Source organism: Phocoena sinus, chromosome 10 (assembly GCF_008692025.1).
Source record: "Phocoena sinus isolate mPhoSin1 chromosome 10, mPhoSin1.pri, whole genome shotgun sequence".
NCBI classification, from domain to species: Eukaryota; Metazoa; Chordata; class Mammalia; order Artiodactyla; family Phocoenidae; genus Phocoena; species Phocoena sinus.
In genome coordinates, this window is record NC_045772.1 from 42,374,347 (window position 1) to 42,396,010 (window position 21,664).

Consider the following 21,664-nt stretch of genomic DNA (forward strand, 5'->3'; position numbering starts at 1 on the left):
GCTGTCTAGTTTTCCCAGCACCACTTATTGAAGCGACTCTTTTTTCTCCATTGTATATCCTTGCCTCCTTTGTCATAGATTAGTTGACCGTAGGTGTGTGGGTTTATCTCTGGGCTTTGTATCCTGTTAAATTGATCTCTATTGCAGTTTTTGTGCCAGTACCATATTGTCTTGATTACTGTAGCTTTGTAGTATACTCTGAAGTCAGGGAGTCTGCTACCTCCAGCTCTGTTTTTTTCCCTCAAGACCGCTTTGGCTATTCTGGGTCTTTTGTGTCTCCATACAAATTTTAAGATTTTTTTGTTCTAGTTTTGTAAAAATTGCCATTGGTAATTTGATAGGGATTGCATTGAATCTGTAGATTGCTTTGGGTAGTATAGTCATTTTCACAATATTGATTCTTCCAATTCAAGAACATGGTATATCTCTCCATCTGTTTGTATCATCTTTAATTTCTTTCATCAGTGTCTTATACTTTTCTGCATACAGGTTTTTGTCTCCCTAGGTAGGCTTATTCCTAGGTATTTTATTCTTTCTGTTGCAATGGTAAATGGGAGTGTTTCCTTAATTTCTCTTTCAGATTTTTCATCATTAGTGTATAGGAATGCAAGAGATTTCTGTGCATTAATTTTGTATCCTGCCACTTCACCAAATTCATTCATTAGCTCTACTAATTTTCTGGTGGCATCTTTAGGATTCTCTATGTATAGTATCATGTCATCTGCAAACACTGACAGTTTTACTTCTTCTTTTCCAATTTGTATTCCTTTTATTTCTTTTTGTTCTCTGATTGCCATGGCTACCTTAGAGGGGATGGTTTCAGTTTTTCACCATAGAGAATGATGTTTGCTGTGGGTTTGTCGTATATGGCCTTTCTTATGTTGAGGTAGGTTCCCTGTGTGCCCACTTTCTGGAGAGTTTTTATCATAAATGGGTGTTGAATTTTGTCAAAAGCCTTTTCTGCATCTATTGAGATGATCATATGGTTTTTCTTCTTCATTTGTTACTGTGGTGTATCACGTTGATCGATTTGCATATACTGACGAATCCTTGCATTCCTGGGATAAATCCCTCTTGATCTTGGTGCATGATCCTTTTAGTGTGTTGTTAGATTCTGTTTGCTAGTATTTTGTTGAGGATTTTTGCATCTACTTTCATCAGTGACATTGGTCTGTAATTTTCTTTTTTTTGTAGTATCTTTGTCTGGTTTTGGTATCAGGGTGATGGTGGCCTCATAGAATGAGTTTGGGAGTGTTTCTTCCTCTGCAATTCCAAGAGTTTGAGAAGGAGGGGTGTTAGCTCTTCTCTAAATCTTTCATAGAATTCACCTGTGAAGCCATCTGGTCCTAGACTTTTGTTTGTTGGAAGATTTTTTAATCACAGTTTCAATTTCATTACTTGTGATTGGTCTGTTCATATTTTCTATTTCTTCCTGGTTCAGTCTTGGAAGGTTATACCTTTCTAAGAATTTGTCCATTTCTTCCAGGTTGTCCATTTTATTGGCATAGAGTTGCTTGTAGTAGTCTCTTAGGATGCTTTGTATTTCTGCTATGTCTGTTGTAACTTTTCCTTTTTCTTTCTAATTTTATTGAGTTGAGTCCTCTCCCTCTTTTTCTTGATGAGCCTGGCTAATGGTTTATCAATTTTGTTTATCTTCTCAGAGAACCAGCTTTTAGGTTTATTGATCTTTGCTATTGTTTTCTTTGTTTCTGCTCTGATCTTTATGATGGCTTTCCTTCTACTAACTTGGCTTTTGTTTGTTCTTCTTTCTCTAGTTCCTTTCGGTGTAAGGTTAGATTTTTTATTTGAGATGTTTGTTGTTTCTTGAGGTAGGATTGTATTGCTATAAACTTCCCTCTTAGAACTGCTTTTGCTGCATCCCATAGGTTGTGGATCATTGTGTTTTCATTGTCATTTGTCTCTAGGTATTTTTGGATTTCTTCTTTGATTTCTTCAGTGATCTCTTGGTTATTTAGTAATGTATTGTTTAGCCTCCATGTGTTTGTGATTTTTACATTTTTGTCCCTGTAATTGATATCTAATCTCATATCATGGTCAGAAAAGATGCTTGATATGATTTCAATTTTCTTAAATTTACTGAGGCTTGATTTGTGACCCAGGATGTGATCTATCCTGGAGAATGTTTCGTGCACACCTGAGAGGAAAGTGTAATCTGCTGTTTTTGGATGGAATGTCCTATAAATATCAATTAAATCTATCTGGTCTATTGTGTCATTTAAGCTTGTGTTTCCTGTTTTGGAGATTAATTTTCTGTTTGGATGATCTGTTCATTTGTGTAAGTGAAGTGTTAAAGTCCCCCACTATTACTGTGTTACTGTCAATTTCCTCTTTTATAGCTGTTAGCAGTTGCCTTATGTATTGAGGTGCTCCTATGTTGGGTGCATATATATTTATAATTGTTATATCTTCTTCTTGGATTGATCCCTTGATCGTTATGTAGTGTCCTTCCTTGTCTCTTGTAACAGTCTTTGTTTTAAAGTCTACTTTATCTGATATGAGTATTGCTACTCCTTTTGATTTCCATTTGCATGGAATATCTTTTTCCATCCCCTCACTTTCAGTCTGCATGTGTCCCTAGTTCTGAAGTGGGTCTCTTGTAGACAGAATATATATGGGTCTCCATTCAGGGAGCCTGTGTCTTTTGGTTGGAGCATTTAATCCATTCACGTTTAAGGTAATTATCAATATGTATGTTCCTGTGACCATTTTCTTAATTGTTTTGGGTTTGTTTTTGTAGGTCCTTTTTTTCTCTTGTGTTTCCCACTTAGAGAAGTTCCTTTAGCATTTGTTGTAGAGCTGGTTTGGTGGTGCTGAATTCTCTTAGCTTTTGCTTATCTGTAAAGCTTTTGATTTCTCCATCGAATCTGAATGAGATCCTTGTTGGGTGGGGTAATCTTGGTTGTAGGTTCTTCCCTTTCATCACTTTAAGTATATCATGTATATCATGATATACTTAAGTATATCACTCCCTTCTGGCTTGTAGAGTTTCTGCTGGGAAATCAGCTGTTAATCTTATGGGAGTTCCCTTGTATGTTGTTCTTCCCTTGCTGCTTTCAATAATTTTTCTTTGTCTTTAATTTTTGCCAATTTGATTATTATGTGTCTCGGCATGTTTCTCCTTGGGTTTATCCTGTATGGGACTCGCTGTGCTTCCTGGACTTGGGTGGCTATTTCCTTTCCCATGTTAGGGAAGTTTTCGACTATAATCTCTTCAAATATTTTCTCTGGTTCTTTCTCTCTCTCTTCTCCTTCTGGGACCCATATAATGCGAATGTTGTTGCATTTAATGTTTTCCCAGAGGTCTCTTAGGCTGTCTTCATTTCTTTTCGTTATTTTTTCTTTATTCTGTTCCACAGCAGTGAATTCCACCATTCTGTCTTCCAGGTCACTTATCTGTTCTTCTGCCTCAGTTATTCTGCCATTGATTCCTTCTAGTGTATTTTACATTTCAGTTATTGTATTGTTCATCGCTGTTTGTTTGTTCTTTAATTCTTCTAGGTCTTTGTTAAACATTTCTTGCATCTTCTCGATCTTTGCCTCCATTCTTTTTCCGAGGTCCTGGATCATCTTCACTATCATTATTCTGAATTCTTTTTCTGGAAGGTTGCCTATCTGCACTTCATTTAGTTGTTTTCCTGGGGTTTTATCTTGTTCCTTCATCTGGTACATAGCCCTCTGCCTTTTCATCTTGTCTGTCTTTCTGTGAATGTGGTTTTCCTTCCACAGGCTGCAGGGTTGTAGTTCTTCTTACTTCTGCTGTCTGCCCTCTGGTGGATGAGGCTATCTAAGAGGCTTGTGCAAGTTCCCTGATGGGAGGGACTGGTGGTGGGTAGAGCTGGCTGTTGCTCTGGTGCGGAGAGCTCAGTAAAACTTTAATCTGCTTTTTTGTTGATGGGTGGGGCTGGGTTCCCTCCCTATTGGTTGTTTGGCCTGAGGCGACCCAGCGCTGGAGCCTACAGGCTGTTTGGTGGGGCTAATGGCAGACTCTGGGAGGGCTCATGCCAAGGAGTACTTCCCAAAACTTCTGCTGCCATTGTCCTTGTCCTCACGGTGAGACACAGCCTCCCCTCACCTCTGCAGGAGACCCTCCAACACTAGGTCTTGTTCAGTCTCCTATAGAGTCACTGCTCCTTCCCCTGGGTCCCGATGCTCACACTACTTTCTGTGTGCCCTCCAAGTGTGGAATCTCTGTTTCCCCCAGTCCTGTCAAAGTTTTGCAATCAAATGCTGCAAGCCTTCGAAGTCTGATTCTCTAGGAATTCCTCCTCCCGTTGCCGGATTCCCAGGTTGGGAATCCTGATGTGTGGCTCAGAACCTTCACTCTAGTGGGTGGACTTTGGTGGTATAAGTGTTCTCCAGTTTGTGTGTCACCCACCCAGCAGTTATGGGATTTGATTTTATTGTGATTGCACCCCTCCTACCGTCTCATTGTGGCTTCTCCTTTGTCTTTGGATGTGGGGTATCTTTTTTGGTGAGTTCCAGTGTCTTCCTGTTGTTGATTGTTCAGCAGTTGTGATTCTGGTGCTCTCGCAGGAGGGAGTGAGAGCACGTCCTTCTACTTCGCCATCTTGAACCAATCTCCTCTAATGCCCCTCTTTTTTACTTTATTCTTTTGTAGAATTATATGTCAATTGGAAGATCATGTAAACTAGTTTTGTTTTTGACTAAGTCTAAAGGAAACAAATGAACCTAAAAAAATAAACCTAAGTTCAAAACAGGCTGTATAAGAAAGCACTTTAGATTGTAAATATTGGGCTTCCCTGGTGACGCAGTGGTTGGGAGTCCGCCTGCTGATGCAGGGGACACGGGTTCGTGCCCCGGTCTGGGAAGATCCCACATGCCGTGGAGCAGCTGGGCCCGTGAGCCATGGCCGCTGAGCATGCGTGTCCGGAGCCTCTGCAAAGATTGTAAATATTTATGAAATGTTCTTCATTAATTAATACTAGGTTATTAATTAATTCATTCATTATTTAATTAATATTAGTTTCATTTATATATTTTATTTCTGGTAGTTAATTTGTTTGCTTTTAATGTAAAGGGGTTTGCAAGGGTTTTTTTCTGGGAGGGCGGGGGTACTCTCACTCTACCACATCCAGAAATCTGATTTTAATATCCTCATGTGCTCCTGAAGGTAACAGCATGCACATTCGTTTGTCATAGGCTCATTACGTAGTAGTATACTAGTTTATTTTGCTCTCTTTCAGCTAGGATAGGATATGTATTCTTTATATGTCCAGAATCTAGAACGGTGTCTCCTATGGGACAAGACGTAAATAAATTTTTTTTTTTTTTTTTTTGGCGGTACGCGGGCCTCTCACTGCTGTGGCCACTCCCGTTGCGGAGCACAGGCTCCGGACGCGCAGGCTCAGCAGCCATGGCTCACGGGCCCAGCCGCTCCACGGCATGTGGGATCTTCCCGGACCGGGGCACGAACCCGTGTCCCCTGCATCGGCAGGCAGACTCTCAACCACTGCGCCACTAGGGAAGCCCGTAAATAAATATTTGATGAATGTGTTTTGAGCCCTACAAAGGAAATATAACTGATGATGAAGCAACAGTAGGTATTAAGGATTTATAAACCATAAATTTTATGAATTATGTATATTAGTGGTTGGTCTAGAGATAATGGGAAATGGAATTTGTTTTGTACCTTGCCAGAAATTTAGTAATAGTGATTTCCTGGTTTTCATTGAACTTAGGCTAACACTGGTTTTCCTCTGGGCAAAGTGCTTACAGTTTAATTTTGGCTGGGCTCTACATAAACAGTGTGTATTTTGTAAAGCAACAGATCGAGAAAATCTTTAGTACATTTTTCTTTGTGCTTTTTATAAGTAACCCTTGTCACTTGTATGGATGATTAAAGTTGAAAAGGGCTCCCAGACCTGATTTCATTTTGTGGGTGTGGGTGTGGGTATAGGCTTCCCCACTACAACAAACAATTTTTTGACACCAGCAGGATGTCTGAGAATTCTCCTGATTTCTGATACTGTATACCTGGAGATAGAATCAGATTCCACAGGTAGAGGGCTCAGTCCCACAGGACCATTCTCCACTTCAGATGCCAGTTGTAAGTCCGAGTTGTTACCTGAACTTCTAACTGTCTGGCTATAACTCAGAGGTTCCCATGACTCCATTCTTGGGTTTGATTAATTTGCCAGAATGGCTCATAGAACTTAGAAAAATCTGTTTACTTACTAGATTATTGATGTTTTATAAATAGATATTAAAGGATACAAATCAACAGACAGATAAAAATATACATAGCACAAGGTCCTGAACGAAGAAGTTTCTGTCCTTGCGGAGCTTGGAGCCCAGCATGGTAGCACGGGGAAGTCTGGTTCCCAGAAGTAGAAGCTCTCGGGGGGGAAAAATGGGGACCAAAAAGCTGCCCTTTTGGGTTTTTATGGAAGCTTCGTTACATAGTCATGATTGACTAAATCATTGGCCAATGGATATTGATTCAATCTCAAGCCCTTCTCTTCTCCCTGGAAATCAAGGGGTGGGACTGAGAGTTCCAACCCTCTAATCGCATGGTTGGGTCTCCTGGCAACCAGCCCCCACCCTTGGGTGGGATCCAAAAGTCACCTCCCCTGAAGAATTTTAAGTAACTGAGGACAAGAGATTGAATATTACCCCATTATTCTTATTGTCCAGAAGATTCCAAGGGTTTTGGGAGCTGTGAGCCAGGAACCGTGGATGAAGACCAAATATATCTGAAATATATATATTAGGTCATTTGAATGACCAATTACATACATTTCTTAAAAATCACAGTGTTACATCTATATACACATATATCTATCTAAAATAGTGCATCTGGTTGAACTGTTCAATGAATTTTACAAATCAGAGATAGAAAAAGTATTTGGACACCCTTCTAGTTCAGAATTTAAGTAATTGATTGGGCTTTAATATGTTGTCAGGCAGTCATTAGATAAATGCAAACTAGATTATAATCACTGTGAAATAGACATACATATAGGCATAGTATATTTGTGAAATAATGTAATTTTAATGAGGGTTTTTTAAGAGGGGCAGTGCTTTGAGAATACCTACATACCTACATACTCCAGAGAAATCCGGATAGGAGGAGTCATCCAGATATTTTCCTTCCTTTCATCTTTATATCCTTAGGTAATTTAATGCCTTTCCCTCTTCCAAGACTTGGTCTGACTCATTCAGTCTGTTTCTTCTCTCTGTCTCCCTGACATGTCTTCCTCATCTGTCTCCCTGGGGTTGTACAGCCACAGTAGGATAATTTGCCCTGCACACTCCTATCCTGCTTCCCCCTTGCCCATTCCAGCTTTTTGCTTGCCTCCCAGTCTTATTACCATCATTATCATTGCTGTTATATTTTAGAATGGAGGAAATCTTTAACTTAATTCATAGGTGCCAAAATATTAATATACTTTATGAAAAATATGTACTACACTGTTTTACAATAATTTTGATGGAAGCCATTTGGATAGACAGCCTGCTTTAATAAAGCAGTCCGTGTGTGTGTGTGTGTGTGTGTGTGTGTGTGTGTGCGCGCGCGCACGTGCGCATGTGCATATATATATATATATATATACTTTTTTTTTTAAACTGCTTATGAATAAGATGTTGGTGCTAGCTTGCTTTTGGGGACCTGTCACATTTGTGTAATTAATTTCTCATTATATTAGACTTTCCTTTAGTATTTAACCTAGTGTAAATACTGTAGATTAGTTCAGACTAGCTAGACCAAATTACTCTTATTTGCAATCTAATTTTTTAATCAAGTTGACAATGAATGAGATTAAGATTGGTGAATTTAATCCTAATTTCCAGTGATAGGAAGGTAGTGCTATTCTTTAGAAGTATGGTATATTCATTGATAGGCATTCTACCTTTAGAGCATATTTGTTTTTATAACTTAAGCATTTAAGAAAACAAAACAAAAAACTTCTGGGGCATCCTGTGAGATAGGAAGCCACAACCTAATTGTATACAACTTGTAACTGAGACAGCCATTATTCAATATAGCATCATGAGGTTGTTATGGTTAAATGACATATGTTAAAGCCATTAGCAGATGCTCCTTCGTTCTTTCTGTGACTGAAATAACAACTCAAGCCCAAAATAGAGAAGATTTTTATAAAAATTCTTCCTCTAGGAACTTTGTTAAAGTGTAAATAGACAGTGAGGCACCAGTTCCCTAAGCAATGTCTAGAGTACTGATAACAAAGGAGCACAAGAGGGAACAGAGTCTTCTTTAAACTTTGAATTTAGCTAGTAATTATGTTCAAATTGGGATGCAGGCCTAGCTTTAGCTTGGCAATTTGGAGAAAGGAGTTGTCAGGATTGTGATGCACTGTACTCTTTTACAAAAAACGTAGACATTCTTTTTGGTTATACAAGCAACATACACTGTTTAAAAGGAGTTAAAATAGGAGACTGCCTTTCTTCTCTTCAAGCCTACTCCCTAGGGCCTACCACCATTAGGTCTGTGTTTAATTACTGTTTTACCTTTAAAAAATATACTTTTTTATTCCCAGATTTATTATCATTTAAACATCTCTAGCTTTCAACTCTGAAAGATGGGGAAATTAGTATGCTTATACCTTAAGCTTCCAGTCAATCACCCTCTCCCTCTAGGATTTTTTGTTACACGTTTTTAGTTCTAGTGTTTGATTTCAAAGAAATACTAAAAACTTGTTTCTTGATATGTTAGTAGTGTCTCTTATCTTAACTCCCTTTTTTCAACAGTGAGGAATTTAGGGCACTTATCTTTCTTTTCCTGCTCCCTTTTTAATTTTTAATTTATTATTATTATTTTTTGAAGTCTAGTTGATTTATAATATTATGTTCAGGTGTACAGCATAGTGATTCAATATTTTTACAGACTGTACTCCATTATAGGTTATTACAAGATAATGGCTGTAATTCTCTATGCTATACAGTATATCCTGTTGCGTATCTACATAGTAGTTTGTTTCTGTTCATCCCATACCCCTAATTTGTGCCTTCTCCCTTCTCTTTCCCCTTTGGTAACCACAAGTTTGTTTTCTATATCTGTGAGTTTGCTTCTGTTTTGGATAAACATTTACTCGTATTCTTTTTCAGATTCCACATGTAAATGATATCACACAGTATATGTCTTTCTCTTTCTGACATTTCAATAAACATGGTATTCTCTAGGTCCATCCATGTTGCTGCAAAGGGCAAAATTTCGTCCTTTTTATGGCTGAGTAATATTCCGTTGCATGTAAAAATACACACACATATATATACACACACCACCACCATTGTATATATATGTATGTATATATATATACACACACACACACACACCACACACGTATTCTTAATCTAGTCATCTGTTGTTGGGCACTTGGGTTGCTCCCAAGTGCAATATCTTGGCTATTGTAAATAGTGCTGTTATGAACATTGGGGTGCATGTATCTTTTTGAATTAGCATTTTTATTTTTTTCCAGATATTTTCCCAGGAGTGGAATTGCAAGATTATATGGTTGTTCTATTTTTTTAAAATAAATTTTTATTTATTTATGGCTGTGTTGGGTCTTCGTTGCTGTGCGTGGCTTCTCTAGTTGCAGCGAGTGTGAGCTACTCTTTGTTGCGGTGCACAGGCTTGTCATTGCGGTGGCTTCTCTTGCTGCAGAGCACAGGCTCTAGCCATACGGGCTTCAGTAGTTGTGGCACATGGACTCAGTAGTTGTGGCTCGCAGGCTGTAGAGTGCAGGCTTCAGTAGTTGTGGTACACAGGCTTAGTTGCTCCGTGACATGTGGGATCTTCCTGGACCAGGGCTTGAACCCATGTCTCCTGCATTGGCAGGTGGATTCTTAACCACTGCACCACCAGGGAAGCCCTGGTGTTCTATTTTTCCTTTTTTGAGGACTGCTCCCTTTTTTCAGTCATGTTATGATTTGATTTTTACTGTGTGTATATGTGTGAGTCTTCTTTGCTTTTTTCTTCCATGTTCCAGTGTGATTTATTCCAGAAATGCAAGAAAGGTTTAATATTCAATAAATCAAGCCATATAATCACAAAAAGATAGCAAAGGAAAAAATACATGCATTCATTTCAATAGAGTCGTAAATGTACTTAACAAAAACTAGTGCCTAGTCATTAAAAATATAAATTAAACTTTTCATGAAAATTATAATAGACGGGAAGTTTCTTAATTGGATGAAGATAACTACAGAAAAACTACAGTTATCATATTCAGTGCTGAATTTTTTTTTAGGGTGTTTGGACTTTTTTTACTACTTGAAATTTCCTTTTTGTCATTGTATATTTTATTTAAATTTTCATTGAAATGTAGTTGATTTACAATATTATATTAGTTTCAGGGGTACAACATAGTGATTCAAAACTTTTATAGTTTATGCTCCATTTAAAGTCATTATGATATATTGACTATATTCCCTGTGCTGTGCAATATATCCTTGTAGCTTATTTTATGCATAGTAGTTTGTACCTCTTAATTCCCTATCCCTATCTTACCCCTCCCATTTCCATCTCTCTACTGGTAACCACTAGTTTGTTCTCTGTATCTGTGAGTCTGTTTCTGTTTTGTTGTGTTCATTTTTTGTTTTATTTTTTTAGATTCCACAAAAAGTGATAACATAGAGTATTTGTCTTTCTCTGTCTACTTATTTCACTGAGCGTAATACCCTCCAGGTCCATCCATGTTGCTGCAAAGGGCAAAATTTCATTCTTTTTTTGTGGCTGAGTAGTACTCCATTGTATGTATATATACCATATCCGTTCATCTGTTGATGGATACTTAGGTTGCTTCCATATCTTGGCTATTGTAAATAATGCTGCCGTGAACATAGGGTGCATGTATCTTTTCAAATTAGTGTTTTTGTTTTCTTTGGGTGTATACCCAGGAGTGGAATTGCTGGATCATATGGTAGTTCTGTTTTTAGTTTTTTGAGGAACCTGCATACTGTTTTACTTAGTGGCTGCACCAATTTACATTCCCACCATTAGTTGGAATTCTTTTACATGTAGTGTAAAAGAATTCCCTTTCCTCCACATTCTCACCAGCATTTGTTACTTGTGGTCTTTTTGATAATAGCCATTCTGACAGATTGTGAGGTGATATCTTGTGGTTTTGATTTGCATTTCTCTGATGATTTGCAATGTTGAGCATATTTTCATGTGCCAGTTGGCCATCTGTATGTCTTCTTTGGAAAAATGTCTATTTGGGCCTTCTGCTCAGTTTTTAATTGTGTGGTATTATTTTACTTTTTGTGACATTGAGTTGTACGAGCTTATTAACCCCTTACTGATTAACCCCATTTGCAAATATTTTCTCCCATTCAGTAGGTTGTCTTTTCATTTTGTCAGTGGTTTCCTTTGCTGTGCAAAACTCTTTTAAGTTTAATTAGGTCCCATTTGTTTATTTTTGCTTTTGTATCCTTTGCCTTAGAAGACAGGTCCAAAAAATATTGCTGCGATTTATGTCAAAGAGTGTTCTGCCTGTGTTTTCTTCTAGGAGTTTTATGTTTTCTGGTCTAACATTTGGGTCTTTAATATATTTTGATTTTAATTATTTTTGTATATGGTGTGAGGAAATGTTCTGATTTTATTCTTTTATGTGTAGCTGTCATGTTCCCAGCACCACTTACTGAAGAGATTGTCTTTTCCCCATTGTATATTCTCGCATCCTTCGTTGATTAATTGACCATAGTTGAGTGGGTTTATTTATGGGCTCCCTGTTCTGTTCCATTGATCTATGTGTCTGTTTTTGTGCCAGTACCATACTGTTTTGACTACTGTAGCTTTGCAGTATAGTCTGAAGTCAGGGAGCATGATACCTTCAGCTTTGTTCTTCTTTCTCAAGATTGCTTTTTATATAGAGTAATTTTGTCTTTACATAAGGTAATTATGTTGAGTTGACCTGAAAATTGAAAAGCAAAAATTCGGATTTATTCATTTATTCTATAAATATTGATTCTTTGATATTGAATACCCCAGGGCTCTGAACTCAGTCCTCTTTTCTGTCTACACTGATTCCCAAGGAGATCTCATCTAGTCTTATGGTTTTAAATTGCATCTATATGCTGACTCTCAGTTTACATTTCTAGCCTGACTGCTCCTCCTCAACCTCACATCCGTAGGTCCAACTGTCTACTTGGTATCTCTATTCAGATGTCTAACTGGCATCTCAAAGTGAATATATCCAAAAGGAGCTCCTGATATTCATCTCTTTCCTCTTCAAGTCTTTCCATAATGTACTCCAAATCTGTGAGTGGCAGTTTCATTCTTCCAGTTGCTCAGGGCACAGACCTCCTAAGTTCTACCTCCACTTCTCTTTACATTCACACCCTACATCTGGTTCATCAACAAATCCTTTTGACTCTATATTCAAAGTATTTAAAGAATTTGATACTATTCACCACACCTCTTGCTACTGTTCTGGCACAAGCCACCATGGTTTCTTGCCCGGATTATAGCAATGGTCTTCCAATTTGTAATCTATTCTCAGCCAGCAGCCAGAGTGGTCCTGCATAAGTTAGATTCTGTTATTTCTTTGCTCTCCTTTCTGAAGATAGCTTCCCATCTCATTCAGAGTGTAAGTCAAAGTCCTTCTGTCCTATTAGGCTCTCTATGATTTGGAACATAGTTATCTTCCTGTTCTCATTGCTAACTGCTCTCTTCCTTATTCCACTTGCCATATTAGTCTCCTTGCTGTTCTTTAAACATGCCACATACTCCTGCCTTAGGGTCTTTGTGCTTGCTGTTTCCTATTCTGCCTGGGAGGGTCTTCTAGATACTTGAGCAACTCACCCCCTCATGTTACTGAGATCTTGACTCAGTCATTCCTATCTAAAATCCTCCCTACTACTGTGACATATATAATTGCTCACTTCCTAATTTTTTCTTCTCAGCCCTGATTACTGTCTAATGTACTATATATATATATATATTTTTTTTTTTTTTTGGCGGTATGCGGGCCTCTCACTGTTGTGGCCTCTCCCGTTGCGGAGCACAGGCTCTGGACGCGCAGGCCCAGTGGCCATGGCTCACGGGCCCAGCCGCTCCGCGGCACGTGGGATCCTCCCGGACCGGGGCACGAACCCGTGTCCCCTGCATTGACAGGCAGACTCTCAACCACTGTGCCACCAGGGAAGCCTGTACAATATATTTTAAATATTTAGTTTTTAAAAAATTTGTCAGGCCAGGTTCATTGAGGACAACAAATCACTATAGGTACTTAGAGCAAAAGGGAAATTAGTAAGGGGAATTAGATTCTTAAAATTTTTTGGAAAAACTGGAGGTTTGGAGCCTGAAAGGCTGTTCTAAGCTTTCAGATTAGTCACTGCTGCTGCTGATTATGGCTGCCTGGTAGTACCAACATAGCGAACTGGCAGGGGAGCATTTGGTGATTACTGTAAAACCTCATGTCTGTTAAAGTCCAGGTGTCTACTGCATTCAGAAGAAAAATGGCCTTGTTTCTGTCTCTCTTCTGCCTTCCATATATTGTGCAAATGCATTGCATTTGCTGAATGTAAATCACATAAATTCCAGGGGCAAAGATATTTGCAAAGTGGAGTTCTCATACTTTTAGCTTTTGTGATACAGAGGATACAAAGGAGAGCACAGAAGGCGGTGAGAATGAACGATGAGATATATATATCTATATTTATATGGACAAGATATGAATGCACACATACATATTGTATTTGTCAGGGTTCTCCAGAGAAACAGAACCAATAGGATATACATGTATACAGAAAGAGAGAGGGGGAGAAAGAGTGGCTTTATTTTAAGGAGTTGGCTTCTGTGATTGTGGGGGCTGGCAAGCCTGAAATTGCAGGGTAGGCTGCAAAGTCCTTGGGTGATGTTCACTCTCCTTGATATCCTATAACTTAAATATTTAACAGTACTTAAATACTATAATGTAAAGTCAGTGTATCTTATGTTATATGACAAGGAGATGAGAGGAAAGAAAACAGTTATTTGATGCCTACACACAGAAACATATTCATAACGAAATTAGGAAAAAATACTCATAACTAATTATAATTCTCATTTCGGTAACTGGTCATGTAGTGGTAGCTGGTATTTATAAACGCCTTCTTCCACTACCCATTTTGTATTCCCTTTTTCCTCAGCAAGCACCTCAGATAGCCATAGTTCTTTCTTTACCTGGTGGAGTGACCCAAACTTTTGTTTCTGAAGGGTTTGAGTCAGTAGTAGTCCTGCCTTTGTTGGGCTATTGTAGTTTTCCATTGAATATAATCATAAGGCATGGTAGTCCTAAGCAATGCTCTTAGGGATCTCCGATAACCAGACATTTTCTTTCTTACCACCATTGTGGAATAGTAGTCCAATTTCCCCTTGGTAATTAGAGTCAATTACCTAAGCCAGCGCAGTAAGTTCCTTCTTTGCCTACTGATTCTAAGGCATGGGGAGCTTAAAGTGGGCAGGTGGCAGGCTTCACTTCCAGTTCAGTGGAATCACTGTTGTGTCTCCTGATGAAAGCGTTCCTCCCTTTGGAACTAAGACCTCTAGACCACCAAAGCATAAGGTTGTGGGGACAGAAAACAAAAATTTTTGCTAGTAGTGGTGTTGGGAAAGCTGGATAGCTGCATGTAAATCAATGAGGTTAGAACACATTCTCACACCATACACAAAAATAAACTCAAAATAGCTTAAAGACTTCAATGTAAGATGTGACACCATAAAACTCCGAGAAGAGAACATAGGCAAAACATTTTCTGACATAAATTGTATCAATGTTTTCTTAGGTCACTCTCCCAAGACAATAGAAATAAAAGCAAAAATAAACAACCGGGACCTAATCAAACTTGTAAGCTTTTGCACAGCAAAGGAAATCATAACCAAAATGAAAAGACAATATATGGAATGGGAGAAAATATTTGTGAACAATGTGACCAACAAGGGCTTACTTTCCAAAATATACAAACAGCTCATGACAACTCAATAACAAAAAACCAACCAAATCAGAAAATGGACAGAAGACCTAAATAGACATTTCTCCAAAGAAGGCATACAGATGGCCAATAGGCACATGAGAAGATGCTCAACATCGCTATGTATGAGAAATGCAAATCAAAAATACAATGAGGTACCACTTCACACTGGTCAGAATGGCTGTTATTTAAAAGTCTACAAATAACAAATGCTGGAGAGTGTGTGGAGAAAAGGGAACCTTCCTGCACAGTTGATGGGAATGTAAATTGGTGCAGCCACTATAGAAAACAGTATGGAGGTTCCTTAAAAAACTAAAAATAGAGTTGCTATATGATCCAGCAATCCCATTCCTGGGCACATATCCAGAGAAAACTCTAATTACAATTTACAACAGCCAAGACATGGAAGCAATCTAAATATCCATTGACAGATGAATGGGTAAAGAAGATATGGTATATATACACAATGGAACACTACTTAGCCATAAAAAAAATGAAATAATGCCATTTGCAGCAACATGGCTGGACCTAGAAATGATTATATTAAGTGAAGTAAGTCAGAAAAAGAAAGACAAATACCTTATGATACCACCTATATGTGGAATCTAAAATATGACACAAATGAACTTATTTATGAAACAGAAACAGACTCACAGATATAGAAAACAAACTTACAGTTACCAAAGGGAAAAGGGGGTGGGAGAGGGATAAATTAGGAGTTTGGAGTTAGCAGATACAAACTACTATATAGAACATAGATAAACAACAAGGTCCTACTGTATAGCACAGGGAACTATATTCAATATCCTGTAATAAACCGTAAGGGAAAAGAATATGTATATGTATATGTGTAACTGAATCACTTTGCTGTACACCAGAAACTAACACAACATTGTAAATCAACTATACTTCAATAAAAATAAATAAACAAAAATTTTTGCTTGTGGGTCAATAAATAATCAGTGGTGCCACTTCCATTTCCTTCCTCTGAGTCCTAACCTGTGAATCTTGGCTATGCAAGAAACAGCACCATATATCGGACATTCGGAGCATATACAGCCTTTTGGAGATCCTCGCCCAAGGTATTGCCATCTGGCTGGTCCTCTCACTGAGTCCTCAAAAGGCCATTCCACTGTTCTATCAAGCCAGCTGTTTCAGGATGATATGGTAAGACTAGTGAATTCACTAGCCCATTGCCACAGGTTTTTGTTTGTTTTTTTTTTTTTTGCTGTGAAATGAGTTCCTTGATCAGCAGCAGTGCTTTGTAGAACAATAGGAGGGGTAGAGAAGGCATTCTGTAAGTCCACGGATAGTAGTTTTGGCAGAAGCATTTTGTGCAGCGAAGGCAAATCTGTATACAGACTAAGTATCTATTTCAGTAAGAATAAAGTACTACCTCTTCCATGATAGAAGCAGTCCAGTGTAATCAACCTGTCACCAGGTAGCTGGCTGATCGCCTCAGGTAATAGTTCATACTGGGGACTCAGTGTTGGTCTCTGCTGCTGGTAGTTTTGGCACTCAGCAGTGGCAGTAGCCAGGTTGGTCTTGGTGAGTGGAGGTCCATGTTGCTAAACCCATGCATAACCTGCATCCCGACCATGGTGGCTACTTTGTTCACGAGCCCATTGGACAATGACAGGATTGGCTGGGGAAAGAGGCTGACTCGTATCCGCAGGATGGGTCATCCTGTATTTATATTTCAGTGCAGCCTTTTACACTTGCAAAGTCAAGAAAATGATTTGGAACTCCAGGAAATGACTAGAAGTGTACCTATTTCTTGGTTTTAATTTTGTTAGCTGTTTTAAGGAAGAATTATTAGAGTGATTATTAGAGACTTCTGAATATATATAATTACTATAGGAGTTTATCTTGGAGGCTTTGTTAGTTAAAAAGCTCAAAAGAAAAGTGATGAAGACCTACTTCTAAGACTTTTCAAAATAAAAAGAAGTATAAAAGTAGTACATGTTCATTGTAAAAATGAAAAATTCAGAAACAAAAAGAGTATTTTATATATTATGTTCTATCATTTTGTTTTTTCCACCTAATGTGTTGTGGTCTTCTTTCTAGTTTAGTATATACAGATACTAAGTCATTTTTTTAAATTGCAGCATGCTCTTCAATTGTATGTATGTAGTATAATTTAAGCAAGCTCCTAATGATTGACATTAAGGCTGGTTCCAGTTTTCCTCACCTATTACTTCGTTGGATATGTTTATTTATGTCTTTGTGCGTTTGTATAATATATTTGTGGAATAATTCCTAGCCTTGCAATTGCTGGATTAAAGCATGTATATTTTAAATTGTCCTCTCCCCAATTGTTCTGATTTATATTCTTATCACAGAAGTGCATGAGAACATCTATTTTCCTATGTTCTCACCAACATTGGATGGTAGCACACTTTTTAGTTTTTGCCAATGTAATAATGAAAAAAATATCTAATTTTATTTCCTTAGTTATAAGTAGGTTCAATCATCTTTTCACATTTTGAACAGTCTCATATCTTTAACCTTGCTCTTGCTAGTCCTCTTCACTTGGAATATTTTCTTTCATTTTTGCTGAACTTTTACCATTCTTCAAGGTGCATGGCAAAATCTGTTTGTTTTTTTTTTCCATTATTGGATTTCCCAATAACCTCAGCCTAAAATGATTTCTCTCTCCTTATATACTTAACGCTTTATTTCCCACTTATCACAGTTTTATACCAGAACTAATACATATGATTTTCTTCTTCTAGGATTTACAGGATGACTAAATATTAATGGAAAGAGAAGTGTAAACCTATCTTCTTTCACTATGGAGGCTGGTTTGGCAGATGGAGAACCTGACCGAACTTTGGTGAGTGGTTCAAATACAGCATAATAAGGTACTATCATCTACAGCTGGAAAGTGTTTGATGTAAGCCATCATTTTATTTTAAAAATGTATTTAAAACAAACTTTAAAAAAAGTATTTTAAAATAGTACTTTAATTCCTCTGTTGATATGAAAATTACAGATAGTTTAAAGCTTGTTAAGGCATAACCCAGTTTTCTGCTATTTCTGCCTTATCTCCTACCTCTTTTCCCTTGCTTTCTCAGCCATATAGTGTAAGACATACTGTAATAGTTTGTGTTTGTTTTCCTCAAGAAACTTTTTGCCTTACTGAAATCAAGAGGTTGTTAACAGTTAAGGAAATTAAATGCCTGTAAATTTCACATCATGTGCAGCTGTAGATAGAATGAAACAGTTAAAATAATTCAGAATTAAGAGCAGTTGCCACATATATTCTTTATATAAAAGTATAAAGATTTAATAAATATTGCTGCCTTGTGTTGTGATTGAATTGTATTCTGAAATTAAAACAAATGGGTAGGGGTACTGGTAGTGTACCTTATCCAATAAGTTTAAAAAAAAATAAAAATTCACCAGTAGGATGTGGATTAAATGATGATTTGTCACTGTACGAAAACATTTTGCTCTAGGATCATTTCATTTTCAATTCTCCTTTTCTAAAGATTCCATTAAATATTGATTTATAGATTATTAGGGATGTTTGTATTACCTAAAGTAAAGGTGCCAGTGGGTAAATTGTAGCCAGGTGATAGCTTCTATGATTTGGTTAGATGGTAGATTATGTGACAAATTTTACATTATTGGAATAATGCAGAGGCCAACGTTTTCTGTCTTCATACTACTATGAAGTTTGAGAGTCACTACTAAATTGAGGTGTTTTGTGCATTTTAATTTAGTGAATGTCCTTTGTTCAGGCTCAAATGTAGGATCAGTCTAATGATTGATAGCAATGCAGTTTGTTTACTTTTGTTAACCTTGGTCCCAACCTTTTTTGAATTTCTGGTTCAAACTTGTTTCTTTAATGGTTAAAGAAAAGTTAAACTTTAAAATGATAACTTGTTAATAGAGAATAAAATGGACATGGACGTAGATTGGTTTATGAAGAAGGTTATTGTAACGGCGATTTTAAATGGAAAACAGATGGTAGTTATTTTGTTTTCACTATATCTTCAGAAAAAAAAGTTCAGATTAAGCCTTGTCTTGGAACATGATATTTACTTTACCATAAATATTTTCTTATTTAATGCTAATGGACTTTAAGTTTTTTTTAGCTAAAATATTTAAAATCTTTTGGTGGTAGTAAAAATACCAGTAATAACAACTGCTGTTTTCTAAGTGTATACTTTTTCAGACTGTCCTCACAACAGCCATTAAAGGTAGATGTTTGTTTATCCTCACTTTTAAAGATAGGGAAATAGGCTCAGGGAGGTTAATTGTCTTCTCTAAAAGCTCACAGTGTAAGTGATGGAACTGAGGTCTGTCTGTCTGTCTGAATACTTTCCTTTGCTACTAAGATGTTGACTATGTATCTGTCCTTCTGAATAGAATTGCTTAAAATTTATTGTTACCTTTTAGAGTAAATATCTAAGTAGATAGTATTAAATTCTGTATCAGAATATCTATATTGATAAAGTTTTAATCATTTTTTATTCTAAATTCTGTTGATATTGAGAGGTTAGAGCAAGTTATTTAAAAAGCAGTGAGACCATAGCACAGGGAGATCAGCTCGGTGCTTTGTGACCACCTAGAGGGGTGAGATAGGGAGGGTGGGAGGGAGACATAAGAGGGAGGGGATATGGGGATATATGTATATGTATAACTGATTCACTTTGTTATAAAGCAGAAAGTAACACACCATTGTAAAGCAATTATACACCAATAAAGATGTTGAAAAAAAAAAAAAAGCAGCGAGAGCAGTTTTCTTCTTGTTGTTCATTAAGCTTCTTCCATGAAATATTGTAGCTCATTTTAGAGACAATAATACCAAAAATTGAACTACTGAAATATTCTGTATTTGAAACTAATCTTGAGGTCCACCTTTGAGTTATCTATTTATAAAATATCACTTTTGAACTGCATGGCCTAAGCTAGTTACTGTTTAGATCTAGGAGAGGTGGATAAGAACATGGGCTCCGTAGACATTTGGCTGTGTGTTAAAATCTGAGCTCCGTCACTTAGTTGTATGACCTGCATAAATAATTAAATTCTGAGGGTTTCCAGTTTTCCTCATCTATTAAATAAAGATAATAGTAATATCTACCTCCCAGAGTTGTTGAGTTTTATTTGAGATATGTCTATAAAATGCCTGTTACCATCTGTGCACGTTATAAATATCCAATAAATAAAAGCCACTATTGTTATTGTTAATATAATTATTAATATTCAGCCTTCTCTCCAAAAAGAAAGTTAAGAGGCAGGAGAAGCAATAAAACACATTAAAAAAAGCCCGACACTGTTGAGTAATTTTGGCTTTACACTTTCTCTGAATATCATTTTTGCTACCTAAGATATTGAAGCAGATATTCTACTTCAATAAAAAATATATAAGCAAGAATACTCATCCTTCCTACTTGAGAGGGACAATATGATCTAGTGAAACCAGAAAGTTCTTTGAAAATATAAAGCAGTATGTCAGTATGAGGTAGCAGTGTTGTAAAAAATCTGATTGCATGCACTAGTTTTTAGAATATTATTAGTAAGCTTTTTTGAATGCAGTCTTTGTGCAGAGTACTATGCCCAGTGAAGGGGATGCTAAGAGATATACAATGTGGTCTGTCTGAATTATGTTTATTTTTGAGAAGACTAGATAGAGGGATGGATAGATAAGGCAATAATAGCATTTACTAAGTGTTAAATGAGGAACATAAGCAAGGCATAGTTATACAAGTTGTGACAATTGGGCGGTTGTTATACACTGGGGTAGTTAGAGAAGCTTTCTTAAGAGAACACAGACTTTGAATAGCATAAGTAATAGGGATCATAAGATTGAGAATGAGCAAGGAGAGCATTCTAAGAAGGGAGGATGGCAAGAGGCAAGGCTAAACAGGAAATTAATTGTGCAGGGTTTATTCAGGGGAAAATGAGTAGAAAAATTGATGAAGGTAGATCGGAAGGGAATGTTTGTTTACAAGAATAATGATCAACATGGCAGATAGAGACCAACTTAGGGAAGGCTTTGAGTGCCAGACCAGGGATTTTGAAGTTGATTCTGTAGACAGTGGTATGTCATTGAATATTTTTATAAAAGTGGACAAGATGAATCTGGAAGCAGGATATAAGGTGATTTAGAGGAGTGAGAGAGAAAGATATTAATTAAGAAACTACTATCGTAGTCTTGGTGTGAGGTAGTGGAAGCTTGGACTCAGTTGACTTTAGTGTCCATTTATTCAATTTTCTTCTTTTATATGAGATTATGCTTTCTATTTTTTAAAAAATTCATTTGCTCATTTATTATTCCAGTTGTGTTTAGTTCTATTTTTGTGGTAGTATTGTTTGTCTTAGGTAGTAAATACTGAAAAATATGAATTGCATTTTTATACTGTACTTATATACTTGAGAACACAAGTGTACATTTAATATATGTCTTAAAAAACTATGTAAAAGTCCAGAACTCATATCACTTTGGAAATTAACCACTAAGAAATCCTTTAAGTGTAGGGGTCAAATTTTTATTGATAGATTGAAGTAAACTAAATAAGTGAAATATACCTTTAGATTAAAAAAAAATTTGAATATGTTCCTTACCTTAAGGAAAGTCATATCTTTTGAATATCTTATAAATTATTTCTGTTACCAGAGGAAACTACTTTATGAGGTCTATTAGAGGTCAAAATCTTTTGTTGTATTAAAAATTGATTATATAACTGACGTTTTAGAA

The 21,664-nt window shown here is 36.9% G+C and overlaps 1 protein-coding gene across 5 annotated transcripts in view; it reads left to right on the forward strand.

The window, feature by feature from the left end:
* OSBPL8 (oxysterol binding protein like 8) overlaps positions 1 to 21,664 on the forward strand; it is a 204,585-nt gene that overhangs the window by 51,109 nt on the left and 131,812 nt on the right. For 4 of the 5 annotated variants that reach the window (XM_032644817.1, XM_032644815.1, XM_032644818.1 and 1 more), the window contains exon 2: positions 17,691 to 17,791. Coding sequence is in view for 2 of the 5 variants with exons in the window: in XM_032644815.1 (XP_032500706.1) it covers positions 17,750 to 17,791 (42 nt within the window). In the remaining 3 variants the exon portion in view is untranslated. Of the gene's footprint in view, positions 1 to 15,973; positions 16,123 to 17,690; positions 17,792 to 21,664 lie in introns of those variants that run through there. The other variant, XM_032644814.1, reaches the window with a different exon arrangement.